Genomic DNA, 17,449 nt, shown 5'->3' on the forward strand with positions numbered 1-17,449 from the left:
CACCCATGTTCCCCAGCAACTGGTGCACACAGGATTACTGCCTCAGACACTGGAGGTAGCACACAACCATCAGGGCTAGTAGCCATTGATAGCCTTCGCCTCCAGGAATTTATCCAACCCCCTTTTAAAGCCATCCAAATTGGTGGCCATCGCTACATCTTGTGGTAGTGAGTTCCATAGTTTAACTACATGCTGTGTGAAGAAGTCCTTCCTTTTATTTGTCTTGAATCTACCACCAATCAGCTTCATGGGACGTGACCCCTTTGGGTTCTAGTATTTTGAAAGAGGGAGAAAAATGTCTCCCTGTCCACATGTGTGTGCGGAAGGGCCGTAGCTCAGTGCTAGAGCCCCTGATGTGCATTCAGAAGGTCCTGGGTTCAATCCCCGGCTTTTCCAAGTAGGGCTGGGGCAGTTTCCGTGGAGGGTTGTTGACTGTCAGTGTGTAGACAATACAGAGATAGAATGAACTGACATAGAACAAACTATGAAGCAGGAGGAAGAGGAGGAGTTCTACACTCTATTTATTCCAAAGCCCCTAAAAACTAATAGCACCCCAAATGAGAGTGTTGTAAGGTCAGTTGTTGAATTTGGGGAGGTGATAAAACAAACGCTATGCATGCAGGAGGCCCTGGATTCAGCCGCTGGCATCTTCAATTAAAAGGATCAGGAATTATTATTATTATTATTATTATTATTATTATTATTATTATTATTATTATTAACCATCCCATAGCCTAAGCTCTCTGGGTGATTTACATAAGATTAAAATGATATACAAAATTTAAAACCATAAAAACATACTGTATACTCAAAAACAAACATCTAAAAACAACTATAAGCAGTCAACTGAATCTAAAAACAGATCCAGGATCAATTAAGCTCATCACAAATTGCTAAATGCCTGGGATAAGAGAAATGTCCTGATCTAGCGCCAAAAAGATAGCAATATTGGTGCCAGGTGGGCCTCATCAGGGAGATCATTCCATAATTGGGGGGCCACCACAGAGAAGGCTCTCTCCCTTGTTGCCATCTTCCGAGCCTCCCTTGTAGGCACCCGGAGGAGGACCTTAGATGTTGAGTGTAGCTTGTGGCAGGTTCTAGGGAGAGGATCTCTGTCAGAGAGCCCAGAAAGATGCCACCATTCAGGGCAGGCAACACTGGGCCAGGCAGACAAATAGCCTGAGTTCCCTGTATTCCAGAGGTGCAGAACCTCTTTCATCCTGAGGGATGAATTCCATTTCGTAGAAGCTCCTAGGGGGCACATTTCGGGGGGGGGGGAGGCAAAAGACCGGGAGGGGAAATACCAGGAACTAAGGTTTGGGTTAGTTCCTGGTAACTAACCGGTGGGGAGAAGACTACTGCAGAAAAGCAATCAGTGGTTGGGGGAAAAGGATCAGTGGTTATGGAAAGGGGTGAGGGCCTCCTCCGGGGAATCCCAGAGGGCCGGATTGGGACCTCAGCCCTGAGGTTCAGCAATCCGGCTGTTTCTTACAAAGCCATGAGGTTTGGTATTCCTTTCCTATGCTTCTTACAATTGGGGAGAATACGCATTTTAATATTGGCAAGCACATTCAAGAGAATTTGCTCCTCTTTCTTCAGCTGCTGCCACCTTTCCTTGGCTTAGCTCCTGAGCTCCAGTTCCAGGTGACGATCTGCTCGGTTGAAATCTAAACGAAAGGGGTGCCTTATTCGGTGTGTTTCTCCTTTTAATAGGCCCATCATTCTGAGCTCCCATTCCTCCAATCTATGCTCGTCCGGAGCCGGTGTGATTAAGCAACAGGCATCTTTAGAAAAATCCCAAGCATCAGGCAGAAGGCACAGCAGCGCTGCAAATCCTGCCTCTGCCCCAAAATGAGTATGGGAGACTTAGAAAGTAATGAGAGGCAGAGCAGGACGAAACTGCTTTAACCAAGTAGAGGTATTGTGGAGAATGTTCCTACTGACAGGAGCAAAAATCACTGGATGCATTTGCAGAAGATGGAGAGCAAGAGAGGAAACTGACTCACTCGGAAGATGTGGAAGGAGGAATACTGGGGCATATGGTGTGGGGGGGAGACGGGGAGTGCTTTGAAGAAATGGGAGGTGCCTCGTCTGGAATCTTGACTGAGCAGGGAGAGGAAAGCGCGCACTGCACCAGAGCTTCGACCTGGATTTCGATTTTTGAATAGCAAGCCTAGGAATATGCTGCATTGGCCGAGAACAGTGGATCTGAAATGCAGGGTTCCATTTCCATAGCTGCTTCTTTCTTTCTTTCTTAAAGGTATCTCGCAAGGAGCGAGCCAGTTTTGTAAAAGCATCCATGGCGAAATAATAATAATAATAAAACAGAAAGAGTCAGCAGGGTGTAATTTGACTCGGGAGCAGACGGTTCTCAGAATGTGCACCTTTCCCAGGCAAAACTACGATCTACACGCACACACACACACTGCAAGCAAGGATACACGTATTTTAATACTGGTGGTTGGGTGTGAGAGTGCTTAGCCTCTATTATTATTATTTTTTTAAAGTGCAACATTTAAACATGCTCAAAACCAGCACAGCTACAAGGAGGACTTGAGTCACTCAGCACTACTGATGTCGCCAGCATCATGCAGTGGGATTTCCTGAATCACGTTCCTTCATCACTGTAACAATGAACATTAGACAGAACTGCAACAAAATGTTGCAGGTGGGTTGTTCCTGATCAGGGTTCCAGCAAGCCAGCGGCACTCTCTCTGGAGAGATGCCATTCCGCTTCCTGACCCTTTCCTGTTCTTCTCTGCAACAGACCGCCAGCATTCTGCGCCTATTCATTCTGTTTTGGCCCCCTTCGTGTGTGTGTTTCTGATTTTTCATCGTTCTGCAAACCTTGCTGATCACCTGAGCTTGCTGAGACCTCCCCTGTGTGCGTGCGCATGTGTGTACGCATGGCTAGGTGTTGCCATTTCGTCTACACGAGGACTGGCATTCATTCCTGAACTTCACAAATAGAGGGAATGATGCCAGAAGGAGGAAAAGGGAATAGCATCTTCCCCGCAACAATGTTTGCTACCTGAATTCTAGAAAAGTGGAATATCTCCCTGCAACAATCTTTAATGCACCATCAGGGACGAGCCTAGCAGGAACTGACATTTGATGCAGTGCCCAGCTGATGTCATGTGCGATACGCTCCCCAAAAAAGAGATATCGTTTTCAGCATTTTGTTTGTTGAATGCTTGGACCCAGTGCCCTATGGCCTCCTGAGAGAAAAGCCTTATTTCCCAAGTTTCTCCCAAAGGGAGGACTTTGTGTGACTTCACTTCAGCTCAAAGCAAAAGGCGTGAGCAGCCATCACAGCCTTGCTTGTTATGTTAGTCTGCTGACATTCACTTCATTAACGTAACAGAATTTGGCTTTGAAACCTATTAGAGGTGTTTTTTTTTAGTTAATCGTCATATCAGGCACTTTTATCAGCCCCTGTAATATGATGTGTACTTCGCTATTTGTACCTCATTCATTCCTGCAACAGCACTGTAAGGAAGGTCATTATTAAACTCATTTACTACATAGGGAAGCAATGGCTGAGAGCTGGTAGCCTGCCTAAGGCTATCTGGCGAGTTTCTGGTTCATCTGGTGGATTAACCAATGTTCAACTTGGACAATACAGAAAACGCTGTCCACGACAAAATTCAACTGGAATTTGGGTATGCTGTGAAAATTTCCCTGCTGCCTACCTCGATATGCATTAACTTTTCCCAGAATGAACCATCTATTTTTAATATTCTTTCCTGTGCATATTGAGACCAAGGTACCTAAACGTTTGCCTTCTCTGATATGAACCTGCCTGGCCCTAAAGATCTACTTTGAGGGGCATTCTCTGAGGGCCCCTACCTACAGGAGACCCAGGAAGTCTTTTTAGTGGTGGCACCTCAGCTTTGAAACATCTGCCCCAGACAGATCAAGGAGGCGCCTACAAGATTACCTTTCCACCTCTAGCTTCATATCTATTTACGCTCCGAAGCGTTTAATGGAATTTTGCCCTGGTGTTCTTTTAATTTCACCGATTGCTGTCTTACGGCTTTGTTTATCACCTTTGTTTTCATTCATTTTGCCATTTTTGTTTAAAAGTACTTTTGCTTTGGTTCAGTGGCGCAATTTTTAGAAGTTTTTTCTGAGCTGTTTTGAGGATCCCTTCCAGTAGAAATGCAGCAGATAAATATTACAGGTAAAGGTCAGTATTCTAAGGTGTCCTTCTGCTATCACAAATCACACTGTGCCAGTGTAAGGAACCTCTAGTACAACCCTAATAATGCTAGGCTGCATGATGGGTTTTCTGGGGAATCCCATCATGCAAGCTAACGCTATTGGCATTGCACTAGAGGCCTTTAGGCAAGTGAATGGCACTGTGGGTTATTGTCCAGAATAAATAAATCTCTCCCTACACAATATCTCAGTTGATGCTCTCTCTGGTTGCTCTGGACCAGCCTTCCTCAACCTGGGGCGCTCCAGATGTGTTGGACTACAACTCCCAGAATGCCCCAGCCAGCTGGCTGGGGCATTCTGGGAGATGCAGTCCAACACATCTGGAGCGCCCCAGGTTGAGGAAGGCTGCTCTGGACTAAACTACTGCTGAGAGATGATACCCCTGTTAACTCAAGAGGCAAAGGGCCCATTGTCTAGGCTAACAGTGTGAATTCATCTCCTGCAATAAAATCACCGCTAGAAGCAAACAGAACATACACAGCTCACACTAAATACACTGTCTAATAAGGAAAAGGAGAACAGGGTCATTTTACAAGAAACTCGATTCGGGTCCCCCCCCAGTCCGTAATTATTTTTTTTACTGAGGGACTACTTTGAGAAGAAAGTGAGGGTCAGAAGGCTTATACCTGAACCCCTCACCCTAAGAATCTAAGAACATAAGAAGAGCCCTGCTGGATCAGACCAAGGGTCCATCTAGTCCGGCATTCTATCCATGCAGTGGCCAGACAGACCGATGCTTGTGGGAAGAACACAAGCAGGACATGAATTCAATAGCACCTTCCCACTCGTGTTCCCCAGAAACTGCCTCTGATGCTGGAGGACTAGTAGCAAGTCCATCAGGACTAGCAGCAATCGATAGCTTTATGCTCCTCCATGAATTTGTCCACTCCCCATTCTAAAGTCATCCAAGTGGGCGGCCATCACTACATCTTGTGGCAGCAGACTCCATAGTTTAACTCTGCATGGTCCTTCCTTCTATCTGTCCTGAATCTCCCTTTCTCTACACCGTACATAATTTTGGACACCTCTATCATGTCTCCCCATGCTTGTCTAAGTCAGCCAGTAAATCAGTTTCCTTACCTCTGGGATGATACCAGGTGAAGAACTCCTTAATGGCCAAGATTGGAGCCTTCTGTTTCTGCCCTCCCCCACTACACACACACACACACACACACACACTTTTCAAATGAAATATTAGGGTGGGGGGACTCTCCTAATGATCAAAGTGGTTCACCAACAGCCTGCCTTAGAGAAGTTGTGGAACCTCTATCCAAAGAGAAGTTTGAATGCTTTCAAACAAAGGCTACCAGGGATCAAATACCCCCTTCTGACTTTCTGGCAATCAGGTGCGACGTTCTGTCTTCAACAGGGATCTTCTCTGTAGCATGAAGGGGAAAGCACGGGAGAGTCTCTCTGCACCGCCAGCACGTGGGCGATCGAGGCAGACATCACCAGAGCAATTCGAAAGCAGCAGAGGCACCGGGAGCTGTATCTATGGCAATACGCAAGCAGGTTGCTTAGAGAGTAGAAGAGCTGCTGAGCACGTAACCCCAGGAGTTCCATCTCCCTGAGGTGAATGTCACTGCCGCTTGGACCAACCTCACGTAAGAACCTCGGTGCAGCCATCAGCAAGAGGAAGAGGTCTGCAAGCCATGCGACCGATGCCTGCGTCGATCCTTATGTTCTTTCTGTAGCACAGCCCACTGAACGATGGCCTTTCTTATTCTTGCCTAATGAAAACCCTGCGTGGTAAGTCAGGCTGAGGAAGCCAGACTCGTCCAAGGCTTTAATGGCCAGTTGCCCAAAACACGCAATCCACTGCATTGTACCAACTCGATTCCCAGCCCTCCTACAAACCAGGGCCATTCCGCTGAGCTTCTGATGGCCGGATCAGCGCTACAGAATTGTTTGATGCTTTAGCATGTAGGATGCGAAATGCTCCCAAATGCAGTCAGCGGCTTCATTATTTATTTCTATTATGCTTTCTGCACAGACTACAGCAGAATCTAGCCAATTCTCTCTCTCTCTTGCTCGCTCTCTTTCTTTTTGCTAATCCTCAAACTCACCAATCCTCATCACAAACGCTGTGATCTTGTCCCACTTCTCAGCCCATAAAGGCCTTTTGTCTCTCTTATGCAATGCACTATGAAACATTTACTAGCACGTGGAGGTGAACTGTAAACAGTTAACCCAGTGGTTCCCAAAGTGGGCGGTACTGCCCCCTTGCAGGCAGTGGGATTGCATAGGGGGGCGTTAAGAGGCAAAGGGACGGCAGGGGGGCGCTCGAGGTGGTCTCTCCAGAAGGTCCTAAAACCCAGGGACCGAAGAGGAAAGAGCGGCAAATTCAGCAGCTCTCCCCACACGGCTCCTGCTCAGGAAGGACTTTCTCACTCACACAGCCGCTCTCTCCTTCTATCTCAAGCCCACAGCAGCCCCACCAGAAGTAGGGGGTGGGGGAAGCGTCCACAGGAGGCAGCAGAGCAGGAAAGAGCGGCGAATTCAGCTGCTCTGCCCACTATTCTCCTGCCTAGGAGGGCCCAGGGCTTCTTTCCTGCTGGAGCCACCGCCGCTCGCTCGCTCCCTCCCTCCCTCAGCCAGAGCTGCTCCCCCCTACAAGCTGCCCCGGCAGACCTCTCGCGATAGTTGCTGTACAAGGCGGGAGCAGCAGCCCTGCGGCGGAGAGGAAGGAGCACGTGGAGGACGGCGGTATCACCAGGCTCCCTTCCCCTGTCAGGAGTTGCAGATTGGGGCCATCTCCCCTCTGAGCTGCTGCCCTCTTGTCCTAATCAGCCCAGCAGCTATTGGGAGGCTTGGGGGGAGGGGGGGTTGGGGAGAGAGAGAGAGAGAGAGAGAGAGAGAGAGAGAGAGAGAGAGAGAGATATGCTGTGTGTCTCTGTGTGTGCTCCCACCCCCCCAAAAAAATCTGGACTACAACAGGATTGGGAGAGAAAACAAAAGGGGGAGGGAGAGAGAATTGCAATTCCCCAGGTCCTTCCTAGCTAAAGAAGATTCAGCAGCACCTTTTTCCAGGATGCTTGCTGAAACCATTCCTATCTGCCCTTGCTTATTTCAGGGTGTCCAACCCCCTTTTTTCAAGCGTTCTTTTGGTAAACATGGTATGTGTGTATCTTGTGTCACCATAAAAACAGAGCTGCAGCACAATCCTAAGTATGTCTACTCAGAAGTAAGCCCCACTCAGATCAATAGAACTTACTCTGAGGTAAATGTGCATAGGATGCAGCCTGAAAACGAAGAGAGGGTGAAGAAAAGACAGGAGAAAATGAATTGTAGAAATAGAATAGCAAGGTAACTGTGGGATATTTAACCATATTTAAAGACAACAAGTACAGTAAAATTAGTGCCCCTCTACTTCAGTCCCAGGCAGGTTTTCCATAGGAAAACTCTGTACCAGGTGGCAGATAATTATTTTTAATTAAAATACATTATCCTTTCCCTATAACAAAATGGTGCTTACTCCTAAGTAAGTGTGTTCCACTGAAGAAGGAAATACTATTTGATTCCTGTATTCATGCTAGTGTGACATGATAAGTTAAAGGCACAATTTTATGCATGTTTAGACAGAAAAAAGTCCTTCAACTCCTAGAATCCCCTCTAAATGGGAAGCACCCGCCCAGGCTTGCTGAGGGAGGGAGGGAGGGAAAAGAGAGCGAACGCCTCTGTTTGCAGCCAGCGTGGCAGGGCACACCAACTGGATTTTGAATAAAGTATCCAATTAATTGTTACTGTTTTGAATTTTATTGTTATTATCTTCCTTGGTGGGTCGTTGAAAACCGCTATTCTTAATAATGATTTTTATAGGGTAGGGTAGGGGGGGCGCTGGGCATGAGTTTGTGGAACCAAGGGGGTGGTTACCTGAAAAAGTTTGGGAACCACTGAGTTAAACCATCAAGCTTTGAAAGAATCATTAGTTAGCTCAGATGCTTCACTATCACTCAGAATGTCTTAAACTGCAATCCTGTGTCAGCTTTCTGAGAGAAAGTCCCATTGAGCTAAATGGGAGTTGCTTATGTGTAGGACTGCACAGTTAAAGGGCAAAATACAAACAAGGGAACTGGATAGAGCGCACACACTTTATATCCCTGGAAAAGAACCCCTCACTGTCCTCTTGGGGAAAATCTCACAGACACCATGGTTAGAATTTCTTAAGAGATTATTCACACCAGTCTTTCCCAACCTGATGTCTTCTAGATGTGTTGGATAGCAGCATCCAACTATGGTCAATGCTAGCTGGGAATGATGGGAGTTGCAGTCCAACATACCTGAGGGGCACCAGGTTGGGGAAGGCTGATTTAGCCTATCAGCTTACGCTGTTGTCGCTGTTTACCATTTTAACTCATTATTTAAATCAAAGAATGGTGGAAATTTAGCTTAGACCCATGGAGCTGTCTCATGCTGAATCGAAGCCTTGGTCCTGTTAGCGCAGTGTGTGTATAATCTGATTGCCAAAAGATCTCCTGATCTCTAGTTAAGATCTTTCCCATCTAGTTGGAGGTGCCAGGAACTGAACCAAAGACCTTCTGCAACCTGTGTGTGAGCACACGTGCGCGCGAATGTGTGCGCCCTACCATTGCGCTCTACCACTCTCATTTTGGGTGAGGCTGTGAACAGTTCTCCATTACCTAGCCTTCCTCCCAGAACAAAGCAATAGGCGTCCACCATGTGTGCAAGCTCTAAGCTCATGTAAACAAGTTCACACAGTGCTCTGGAGTGGGATGCAAATATTTCACCTGCAAATAGCTGCAGATGGAATGTATGCTTTGGTCTAAGTGACAAACCTTGCACACTCACTGGCATGCACAGTGCTTCTTACAAACATGGTTGGAAGATGTTGCATTGCCCAAGGAAGTAAACAAATGCTAGGTCTTCTTAACTATAGGAAAGAGCGTAAGATAGAAAAATATAATTATGCTTCTGTCTTATTATTTACTGACTGCATTTTTATGCCACCCAACAGCCAATGTGCTCTCTCTCACTCTCTCCACACACACGACTGAGTTTGGTGTAAAACAAGTCATAGAATCATAGAATAGTAGAGTTGGAAGGGGCCTATAAGGTCATCTAGTCCAACCACCTGCTCAATGCAAGAATCCACCTCAAAGCATACCTGACAGATGGTTGTCCAGCTGCCTCTTGAATGCCTCGAGTGTGGGGGAGCCCACAACCTCCCTAGGTAACTGGTTCCATTGCCATACTGCTCTAACATTCAGGAAGTTTTTCCTGATGTCTAGCCGGAATCTGACTTCCTGTAACTTGAGCCCGTTATTCCATGTCCTGCACTCTGGGATGATCGAGAAGAGGTCCTGGCCCTCCTCTGTGTGACAACCTTTCAAGTATTTGAAGAGTGCTCTCATGTCTCCCCTCAATCTTCTCTTCTCCGGGCTAAACATGCCCAGTTCTTTCAGTCTCTCCTCATAGGGCTTTGTTTCCAGACCCCTGGTCATCCTGGTTGCCCTCCTCTGAACACGCTCCAGCTTGTCTGTGTCCTTCTTGAATTGTTAGCCAAATTTAAATCAAAACTCTTTTACTTACTTTAAATCACTTTATTCTGTGCCCCAAATTTGGTGCGAATTTGGGAGGCGAGGGAACTGAAAGACATCATGTGTAGCTCTCTTAGACATTTTACATGTAGAAGGAGAACCATCTGACATCCAACCTGCCATTATTTACTAGATAATCAATTTATGTTAATAGAAGGAATGGCTAAAATAAGTGGAGGGGGGAATTATTGTGGAAAATCTTCCTGTTTGCAGCTGATTATTTACATGCACATATATCTGATCATTCTGCAAGAATGCACCCTTGCTGGACTGGGATTTATTTATTTATTATGCATTTGGACATCAGCTTTTAGCACTCCCTGACAGAGGGTTGTGTAATTAACCTGGACGATGAGTTTTCTAGTCAGATGAGGACAGTGTTAAGTCATGGCTTACATGAAGGAAAGCACCATTACAGATCAAACACAGCAGGCAGAATTTTGAAATGATGCTTGCCCAATTTATGACCTAACAACCCAAGCACAGTCTTCAGCCATTTATGGTGGCTCACCAGGGACTCAATAGACCTCCTGCTTGTTGTCTGCATAAAATGGGGTGGCTATGAAGCGTCTGGCAAGCTGGGTGGCTGCATTTGCTTGGGGGTTGGGGAGTAGAAAAGGTGAAGTAATTATATATTTCTCTTCCAATAAGTTTAGAAGGGCCTATGGTTATAAGCAATAAAATCAACTGATTGACAAGTACCTTCAAACTGTGGTGCCAACCTACACACCCTTCATCAGAGTGAGTTTTCTATCGTATGAACTGCCATCTAGAAGTGTCTCCAGGGGATGCATTGGCTACAATGCACCAAGCAGTGTAAGTCTGCAGTCTCCATTCATGACTTCTACTTGTCCTGTGCTTGCTATAGTTTGGGGAAGGGGGGGAGTGAGGGAGGAACCTCCTTCACAATTGCCATCCAGATGTGCCATTGTGGAGTGCAATGGTTGCAATACACCAACTATTTGGGTCTGCAGCACCCATTATTCATAGAATCATAGTAGAGTTGGAAGGGGCCTACAAGGCCATCAAGTCCAACCCCTGCTCAATGCAAGAATCCACCCTAAAGCATCCCTGACAGATGGTTGTCCAGCTGCCTCTTGAATGCCTCTAGTGTGGGAGAGCCCACCACCTCCCCAGGTAACTGGTTCCATTGTCGTACTGCTCTAACAGTCAGGAAGTTTTTCCTGATGTCCAGCTGCAATCTGGCTTCCTGTATCTTGAGCCCATTATTCTGTGTCCTGCACTCTGGGAGGAGCATTTCAGGGTAGGGGGGAATAGGGACTGAAATACATGGACGTCTTATGCAACAGTGCTCAGTTGGTTGCATGCCCTGTGTCAGCTCAATCAGTAGAGTGGGGTGCTCTCCGAGGTCCTGAAACATAAAGCCAGGTTAGGAAGTGGAGGAGAAAGATTGGGAAACGGTGAGTGCACTTTTTTGAGATGAGATTGCTAGAAATTAAACTTGGGAGTTGTTGTTGTTGTTGTTTAAAAAAAACATTCTTAAGGATTGGCTAAGCTAATTTGAGTTGCTAACGTCAGCCTGACATAGTCACTACTGTATTGCTTAGTTATTTCCTGGAGTGGGCCGTCTTTTTGGTATTGTTCAGTTAGCTCTGCTTGAATTTCCAAATATAAAGGAGCTTAAATAGAGAGCGCAGGGACACATGAAGTGCTTGAAGGCTTTTCTTTTTTTATGGACTGTAATTTTCAGACCTTAGAAACCAGTACTTGCTTCCCTGCTTTATGTCCCATTGCTTTAACATCCATGGCTTTGGCTCCTAGAAAGGTTTGTGCCCCAGAAATGTGAGAGTTTGCTTCTTCTTGAGACGAGTGCATGTTTTAAGAGAGGAACTGTGCTGATGGACATGTATATAATCATGGGGCTGGAAGAGACCACAAGTCCAAATTCTTTACCCAACACAACTGAGTTTGTATATGAAACCATGCTGAGATTTTGTCTAGGAGAGTAAGTGTGACAATAAGCCCTACATGGCTTGGGACCGCAATACCTGATGGAACGCCTCTCCCGACATGAACCTACCCGTACACTGCGCTCAACATCTAAGGTCCTCCTCCGAGTGCCTACTCTGAGGGAAGCTTGGAGGATGGCAACAAGGGAGAGGGCCTTTTCGGTGGTTCCCCCCCCCCCAACTGTGGAATGGTCTTCCCAATGAGGCTCGCCTGGTGCCAACATTGTTATCTTTTCAGCGCCAGGTCAAGACTTTTCTCCCAGGCATTTTAACAGCATTTAACAACGTTAAGTTTGTTTTTAATGGACCCCAGAATTGTTGTTTTTAAATGGATACTGTTGTTTTTATACTGTTTTGTATGTTTTTGATGGTTTTTAAATTTTGTATACTTTTAATGTTTACTATTTTTAATTGTTGTAAACTGCCCAGAGAGCTTCGGCTGTGGGGGCGGTATATAAATGTAATAAAATAAATAAATAAATAAATAACAATGTGGTTGTAGATACAGTGTGCCTGACTCAGCATGCAGATGCATATGCTTGAGAACAGCACATGTGCAAGTGTGAGTACATGCATGTGGATAGCTCCAGCCTGATGTCAAGAACCATGACCTTGCCATGTTTGTGGTTTTAGACTCAGCATGGTACACTTTATGCCAATGGGTTGTGTCTACATCAACCTTCCTCAACCGGCTTCACTCTAGATTTGTTGGGACTACAACTCCCAGCATGCCTGGCTGAGGATGCTGGGCATTGTAGTCCAACACATCTGGAGGGCACCGGGTTGGGGAAGGCTGCTCTCTATGGAGGCATCGACTGTGCTTCTGTGTGCTTGTGACGCATCTGTGTGCTTGTGAGAAACTAGGAACACTGTTCCTGTTCAGCACATGTGCACCGCTTGTGTGTGATCCATGTATCTGTTTGTGTCAAGGGTGTTGGAAACATAGGAAGGTAGGAAGATGCCTTATACCAATTCAGACCCTTGGTCCATCTAGCTATGCAGGGTTTCAGGCACAGCATCACTGCCAGCCCTACCCGGAGAAGCCAGCAATAACCTGGGACTTTCTACATGCAAAGCAAGTGCTCTAATACTGAGCGACAGATCCTCCCTAACGAATCAAATGTGGAGGTGTGAGCATCCGTGAGTGGGTGGGTGTAAACAGGGTGACTTCTGTGCGTGGCAACGTCGAGGTGTATGCATGGGTGTGAATCTACATGTGCGCCTACGGAATAAGAGAGCCTGTGGTGGGAGTTCTGAGAACAGCAGATGAAAAATGAGTGTGCCTCGTTGCAACAGGAATCAACATGTTCTGTGTGACCGGGGGGGGCGGGGAGCCACAAGAGGTATACAGAGGAATGTGTCTCTAAGTAGCACGAGGAGAGCAAATGGTGAAAACCGAGCTATTTGGAACCCTTATTCCAAATTCATGCCAAGATGGACAACACACCAGTACTTTAACAACGGTAATTTGCAAATCATGGCTAAGTCTCCATGCCTGCATGGCCTCTTGTCCCCTTCATGTTCTTCACAAGAAAACGTAGGCTTTTGAGTTCAGATCCTTAATACACACATGCTTTTCAAAGGCTGTTAGCAAAAGTTGATATGCTTATACGTCTGACATAAGACTTATAAGACATTGGCAGGTGGCAGATCATTTTGACATCCCAGGAAGTGATGTAGCTAATAAACCAGATGAATTAGAGAGATGTGTGCGCCTTAATTCCCAATAGCTGCCTCTTTTCTCATGACAGGCAGGGAGTCCTTCCTTCCCACTGTAATGTAATGACCACACATACATCCGGACTCTGTTATTATCCAAATGCAGGAGGTCCATTAAGATTGATGATCAGGAAGCCAGGAGAAGCTCTGGTCTAGCTAGTCTTAAAACTTCAGACTGAGTTGAGAAACCTCTGGGTACCCTTCAAGAGCTCAACTGAATTTCACAGGGTCTGTTTATCCTCAGGTGAACCATGTCAAAACAGACATATGAGACAATGGGCTGAGCACCATTCTTTAGGACATGCGCTGGATGGTGTATTTAGCTTCTTTTCTAGATTGACAACCACAGGGTTATTCAGTGGCCCAAAATAAAGCTCCACATTTCCCCACCAAGGCTTTTCTTTATACCTGACAGATGGGTTTTTAACTTTGTAAACTGCCCAGAGAGCTTCAGCTATGGGGCGGTATATAAATGTAATAAGTAATAATAATAATAATAATAATAATAATAATAATAATAATAATAATAATGGGTTGCTACCTGGACAGTCTTTGCATCACATCACAATCACCCTGATGTTTGTTCTTCCCCATCTTTTCTAAATCTAGAGGCAGGGTTAACTTTCCCTTGCTGACAGACTAAAATTTCTGATTCTTAGATTATTCAAATTGATCTCCTATGTTGTGTGTATGCAGGCGGAGAGGGTTGGGGGTGGTGGATTCCACCCAGGTTTCTTCAGAAATTGCAGTTTGCAGTAAGACACCACCATGCTGATTTCAGGCCAAGCATCTTCTAAAACATTCAGCCCTGGAGTATTAGTTCTGAATCTTCACTTCGGTCGTGTCGTTACAGAAGGTGGGGGGAAACCATGTAGTCAAAATCTAAGGCCTCCTTAGGGAGTGATAAAGGTTGTGCAAGCACAGCAGAAACATGTAGAACGTTTCCCGACAATGCTCTGATTTTTTAAAAAAATGCTTAATAAACAAAACTTTCAGCTCTAACCATCCAAAGGTAAATACGTAAACACGGCACAGGTTGTAAAAGCAGGTTTAGGGACCATTTACTCATCTCTCTCCTTCCCTGCCTGCCCGCCCACCCACCCCCCACCCCCATTACCCCCAAGACAGCAAATTCCGCTTTACAATGTCATATTTTGAAGCGCAGCGTTCCTGCTGCCTTTCCTTCCCGCTTTCTCTGCCAATCTCGGCTTTCAAGACTGAGAAGAGAGGCCTTGTGTGTTTTTCTCTCTCCCTGTCGTTCAGGCAGAAAGAGCAACTTTGGGATGGGGGAGGGAAAACATGCTTGATACAGCCACATAATGGGATTCTAGTGAGTAGGCCTGGACCCTACTACTACATAGCAAGGTTAGCTTAGAAAACCAGTGCTGAAAGCAAGATGAAGTGATTCAGCCCGTTGCAGGAGAAAGGCCGTCATTTTCTCCAGAGAAGCCTTCAACACTGAATCTACCCATATCTATTTTTTCTCTCTCTCCATCATTGCTAAACAGGCTTCTCTTTAGTCGATCCTCATCTGCTGCCCCCACCTCCCATAACACCTGAAGTGACATCCTGAGCCAAGAACAGCTGTTTGTCTCTGCCTCCAGGTTTCTCTCCATGCATTAAGCTGTGAAATTTCAGCAGAAGAAGCCTCTATGAATTACAATCGTTTGCCAGATAAGCTCCAGATGCATCAAGTTGAGCTCTGAGCTTGGAGGGAAATTAGAAGAATGATCACGGTTTGCCATTGCATTTTCACCCCGGTGAGAATTTCAAAACATTTGGATGAGATTCTCCAGCACTGAGGGGTGTGTTTTTCTACTCAGTCTAGTTATTGATGATCCTACAGGTTTACAGTGGTACATTTAGTGCAGCCTTCCCCCAAGCTGGGGGAAGTCGCAGTCCAACCCAACTGGAGGCCACCAGCTTGGAGAGGGCAGATCTGGAGTCATGCCTTCCTTTTATAGATGGTCAGGTGTCCACCTCAAGTGGCAGGCATACAGATCTGAGGGCACAATCCAGCAGGAACTTCTGGAAGCACACATGGCTTTCTGATGGATTGCTCCTCTGGTAAGTCAATGCCAAAGGGGAACTGTTGGACTGTTTGCTTCAGATACCTTGGGCCTGCCGGATTTCCTCTGGCAATCCAAGCCAATTCCTTTCCACATGACCTCCTTGTGTTTCCTCCTTCCTCACATGCATCTTTGTCCTCTCGTGGTCATTAATACTAATTTCTAAGCTCTTTTCCGTACACCAAAGTGCTTTCGCCAGCTCATCCCATCCTCACAGTCATCCTGTGAGGTAGGCTTGGCAAAGGGATCACCCCGGAGCCACGCAGCACATTTCATAGCTGGGTACCGACCTGCCTCCTGTTCTCTCACTTCCATTCCATCCAGCGAGCCGTGATTCGAAACAGGCCTTCCATGGACCAAGTGGCAGAGAACTAAACAAGAGAAATCACTCTGAACCCCCACCCCCAACTGAAATGAAATGACTACACTGAGACACTGCTAGGACAGGATGCATTCCCTGCCCGTTAGGAAACGGTCATAAGACTGACGTTCCTTGTGAGCAGGAGTTGTCCGAAGGATGCACTCCAGACCAACGTGGAGGAAAGAGGACCCATTTGACCAAGCCAAAGAGAAGCAGTAGCAGCAAAGGTGCCACTTACCTCCGTCTGAGTAAGTCTCTGTTCCATAACCATCCTGCAGTCCGTTGCTCCAAGTGCCTTCATATTTGGCCCCATTGCCTGTGCATTCACGCACCCCGTAGCGTCCCTTAAATCCATGCGTCCACTCGCCTTTGTACACCCATTTTCCTTTGCTCTCCACACCAATGCCGTGCCGCTTGCCTTGTGCCCAGGTGCCTTGGTAGGTGTTGCCACTCGGCCAGGTATAGACGCCCAGCACTTCAAAGCCATGACTCCAGGAACCTGCATACTCGCCTTGACCCTTTGGGCCGGTACATATTCCATGTCCATGTGCCTTGCCATCCTCCCAGCCTCCACAATAGGACCCTCCATCGTCAAAATTAAACCTTCCCCCACTGGACATGCATGTAACTCGGTTTGCAAATTCTCAAAAAGGTGAAAAAAAAAAAGAGAAAAGAGTGAGGGGGGGGGCAAAAACCAGATACAAAAACGAAAACACCACCTTAAATAATGCACCAAATTCAAGGAGCCGCTTGAGTCAATTCCTGCCGCTTGCACATTTCTCTAGGGGCAGGTTCAGGATCCGTCCTGTCGTCTTCCTGCTCTGGAGACCGTATTGGAGCAAAATAGGAAGAATGATATTGTCAAGAGCAGCAAATCAGGCAGCTTTTGATGCAAACGAGTCTCCTTTAAAACCATCCGAGGCAAAACCCAGGGAGGGAAACGCTGGGAAAAGAAGGCCAAGTGCCAGTGTAGAAGAAGAAGAATTCCTGGTTTTGGGGGTGGGGTGGGGGTGAGAAAAATACAACACAATGGCAGGCAGGGTCTCAAATCCCCTTCTGTGACCTCCACCTGCTGCTGTTTTGATGATGAAATTGATCAGCAAGTCCAAGCCATGGCAGCATCTTGATGGTTGTGTATTTGCTAGAAAGGTTCCTGTATCAGCAGCAATGCAGTGCCTGTGTCTGTCTCAATCTCACGCACCCCCCCCTCTCTCTCTCTCTCTCTCTCACACACACACACACTCACTCACACACAAACACACACACACACACACTCACTCACACACAAACACACACACACACACACACACACCCCTACACCTCACCCTACAAAAAGAACTGTTCTCATTTTCCTCCTCTTCCCCACGACTCCCTCCGCGGCAAACCTCTCACTCCGTTAGATCTCAGCTTGCTTTTTGGAACGAGTCCCACATTTTGGCTTCAGAAATGCCCTTTCGGGAGGGCTGGCTTCAGCAGGGTGGCAAAGGCAGGAGGCGGAAGGGATGCAGGAGGGATGTGAAGAAGAGGCCCCCTTTTGTAGCTCCCAGTCTG

At 46.6% G+C, this 17,449-nt stretch overlaps 1 protein-coding gene across 1 annotated transcript in view; it reads right to left on the minus strand.

Moving 5' to 3' along the window:
- JPH3 (junctophilin 3) overlaps positions 1-16,562 on the minus strand; it is a 79,153-nt gene extending 62,591 nt beyond the window's left edge. The window contains exon 1 of the mRNA XM_063141293.1: positions 16,137-16,562. Coding sequence (XP_062997363.1) covers positions 16,137-16,518 — 382 coding nt within the window. The 5' untranslated portion in view covers positions 16,519-16,562. The remainder of the gene's footprint in view (positions 1-16,136) is intronic.
- Between the last annotated feature and the right edge of the window lie 887 nt (positions 16,563-17,449).

This window comes from Elgaria multicarinata, chromosome 14, assembly GCF_023053635.1.
Source record: "Elgaria multicarinata webbii isolate HBS135686 ecotype San Diego chromosome 14, rElgMul1.1.pri, whole genome shotgun sequence".
NCBI classification, from domain to species: Eukaryota; Metazoa; Chordata; class Lepidosauria; order Squamata; family Anguidae; genus Elgaria; species Elgaria multicarinata.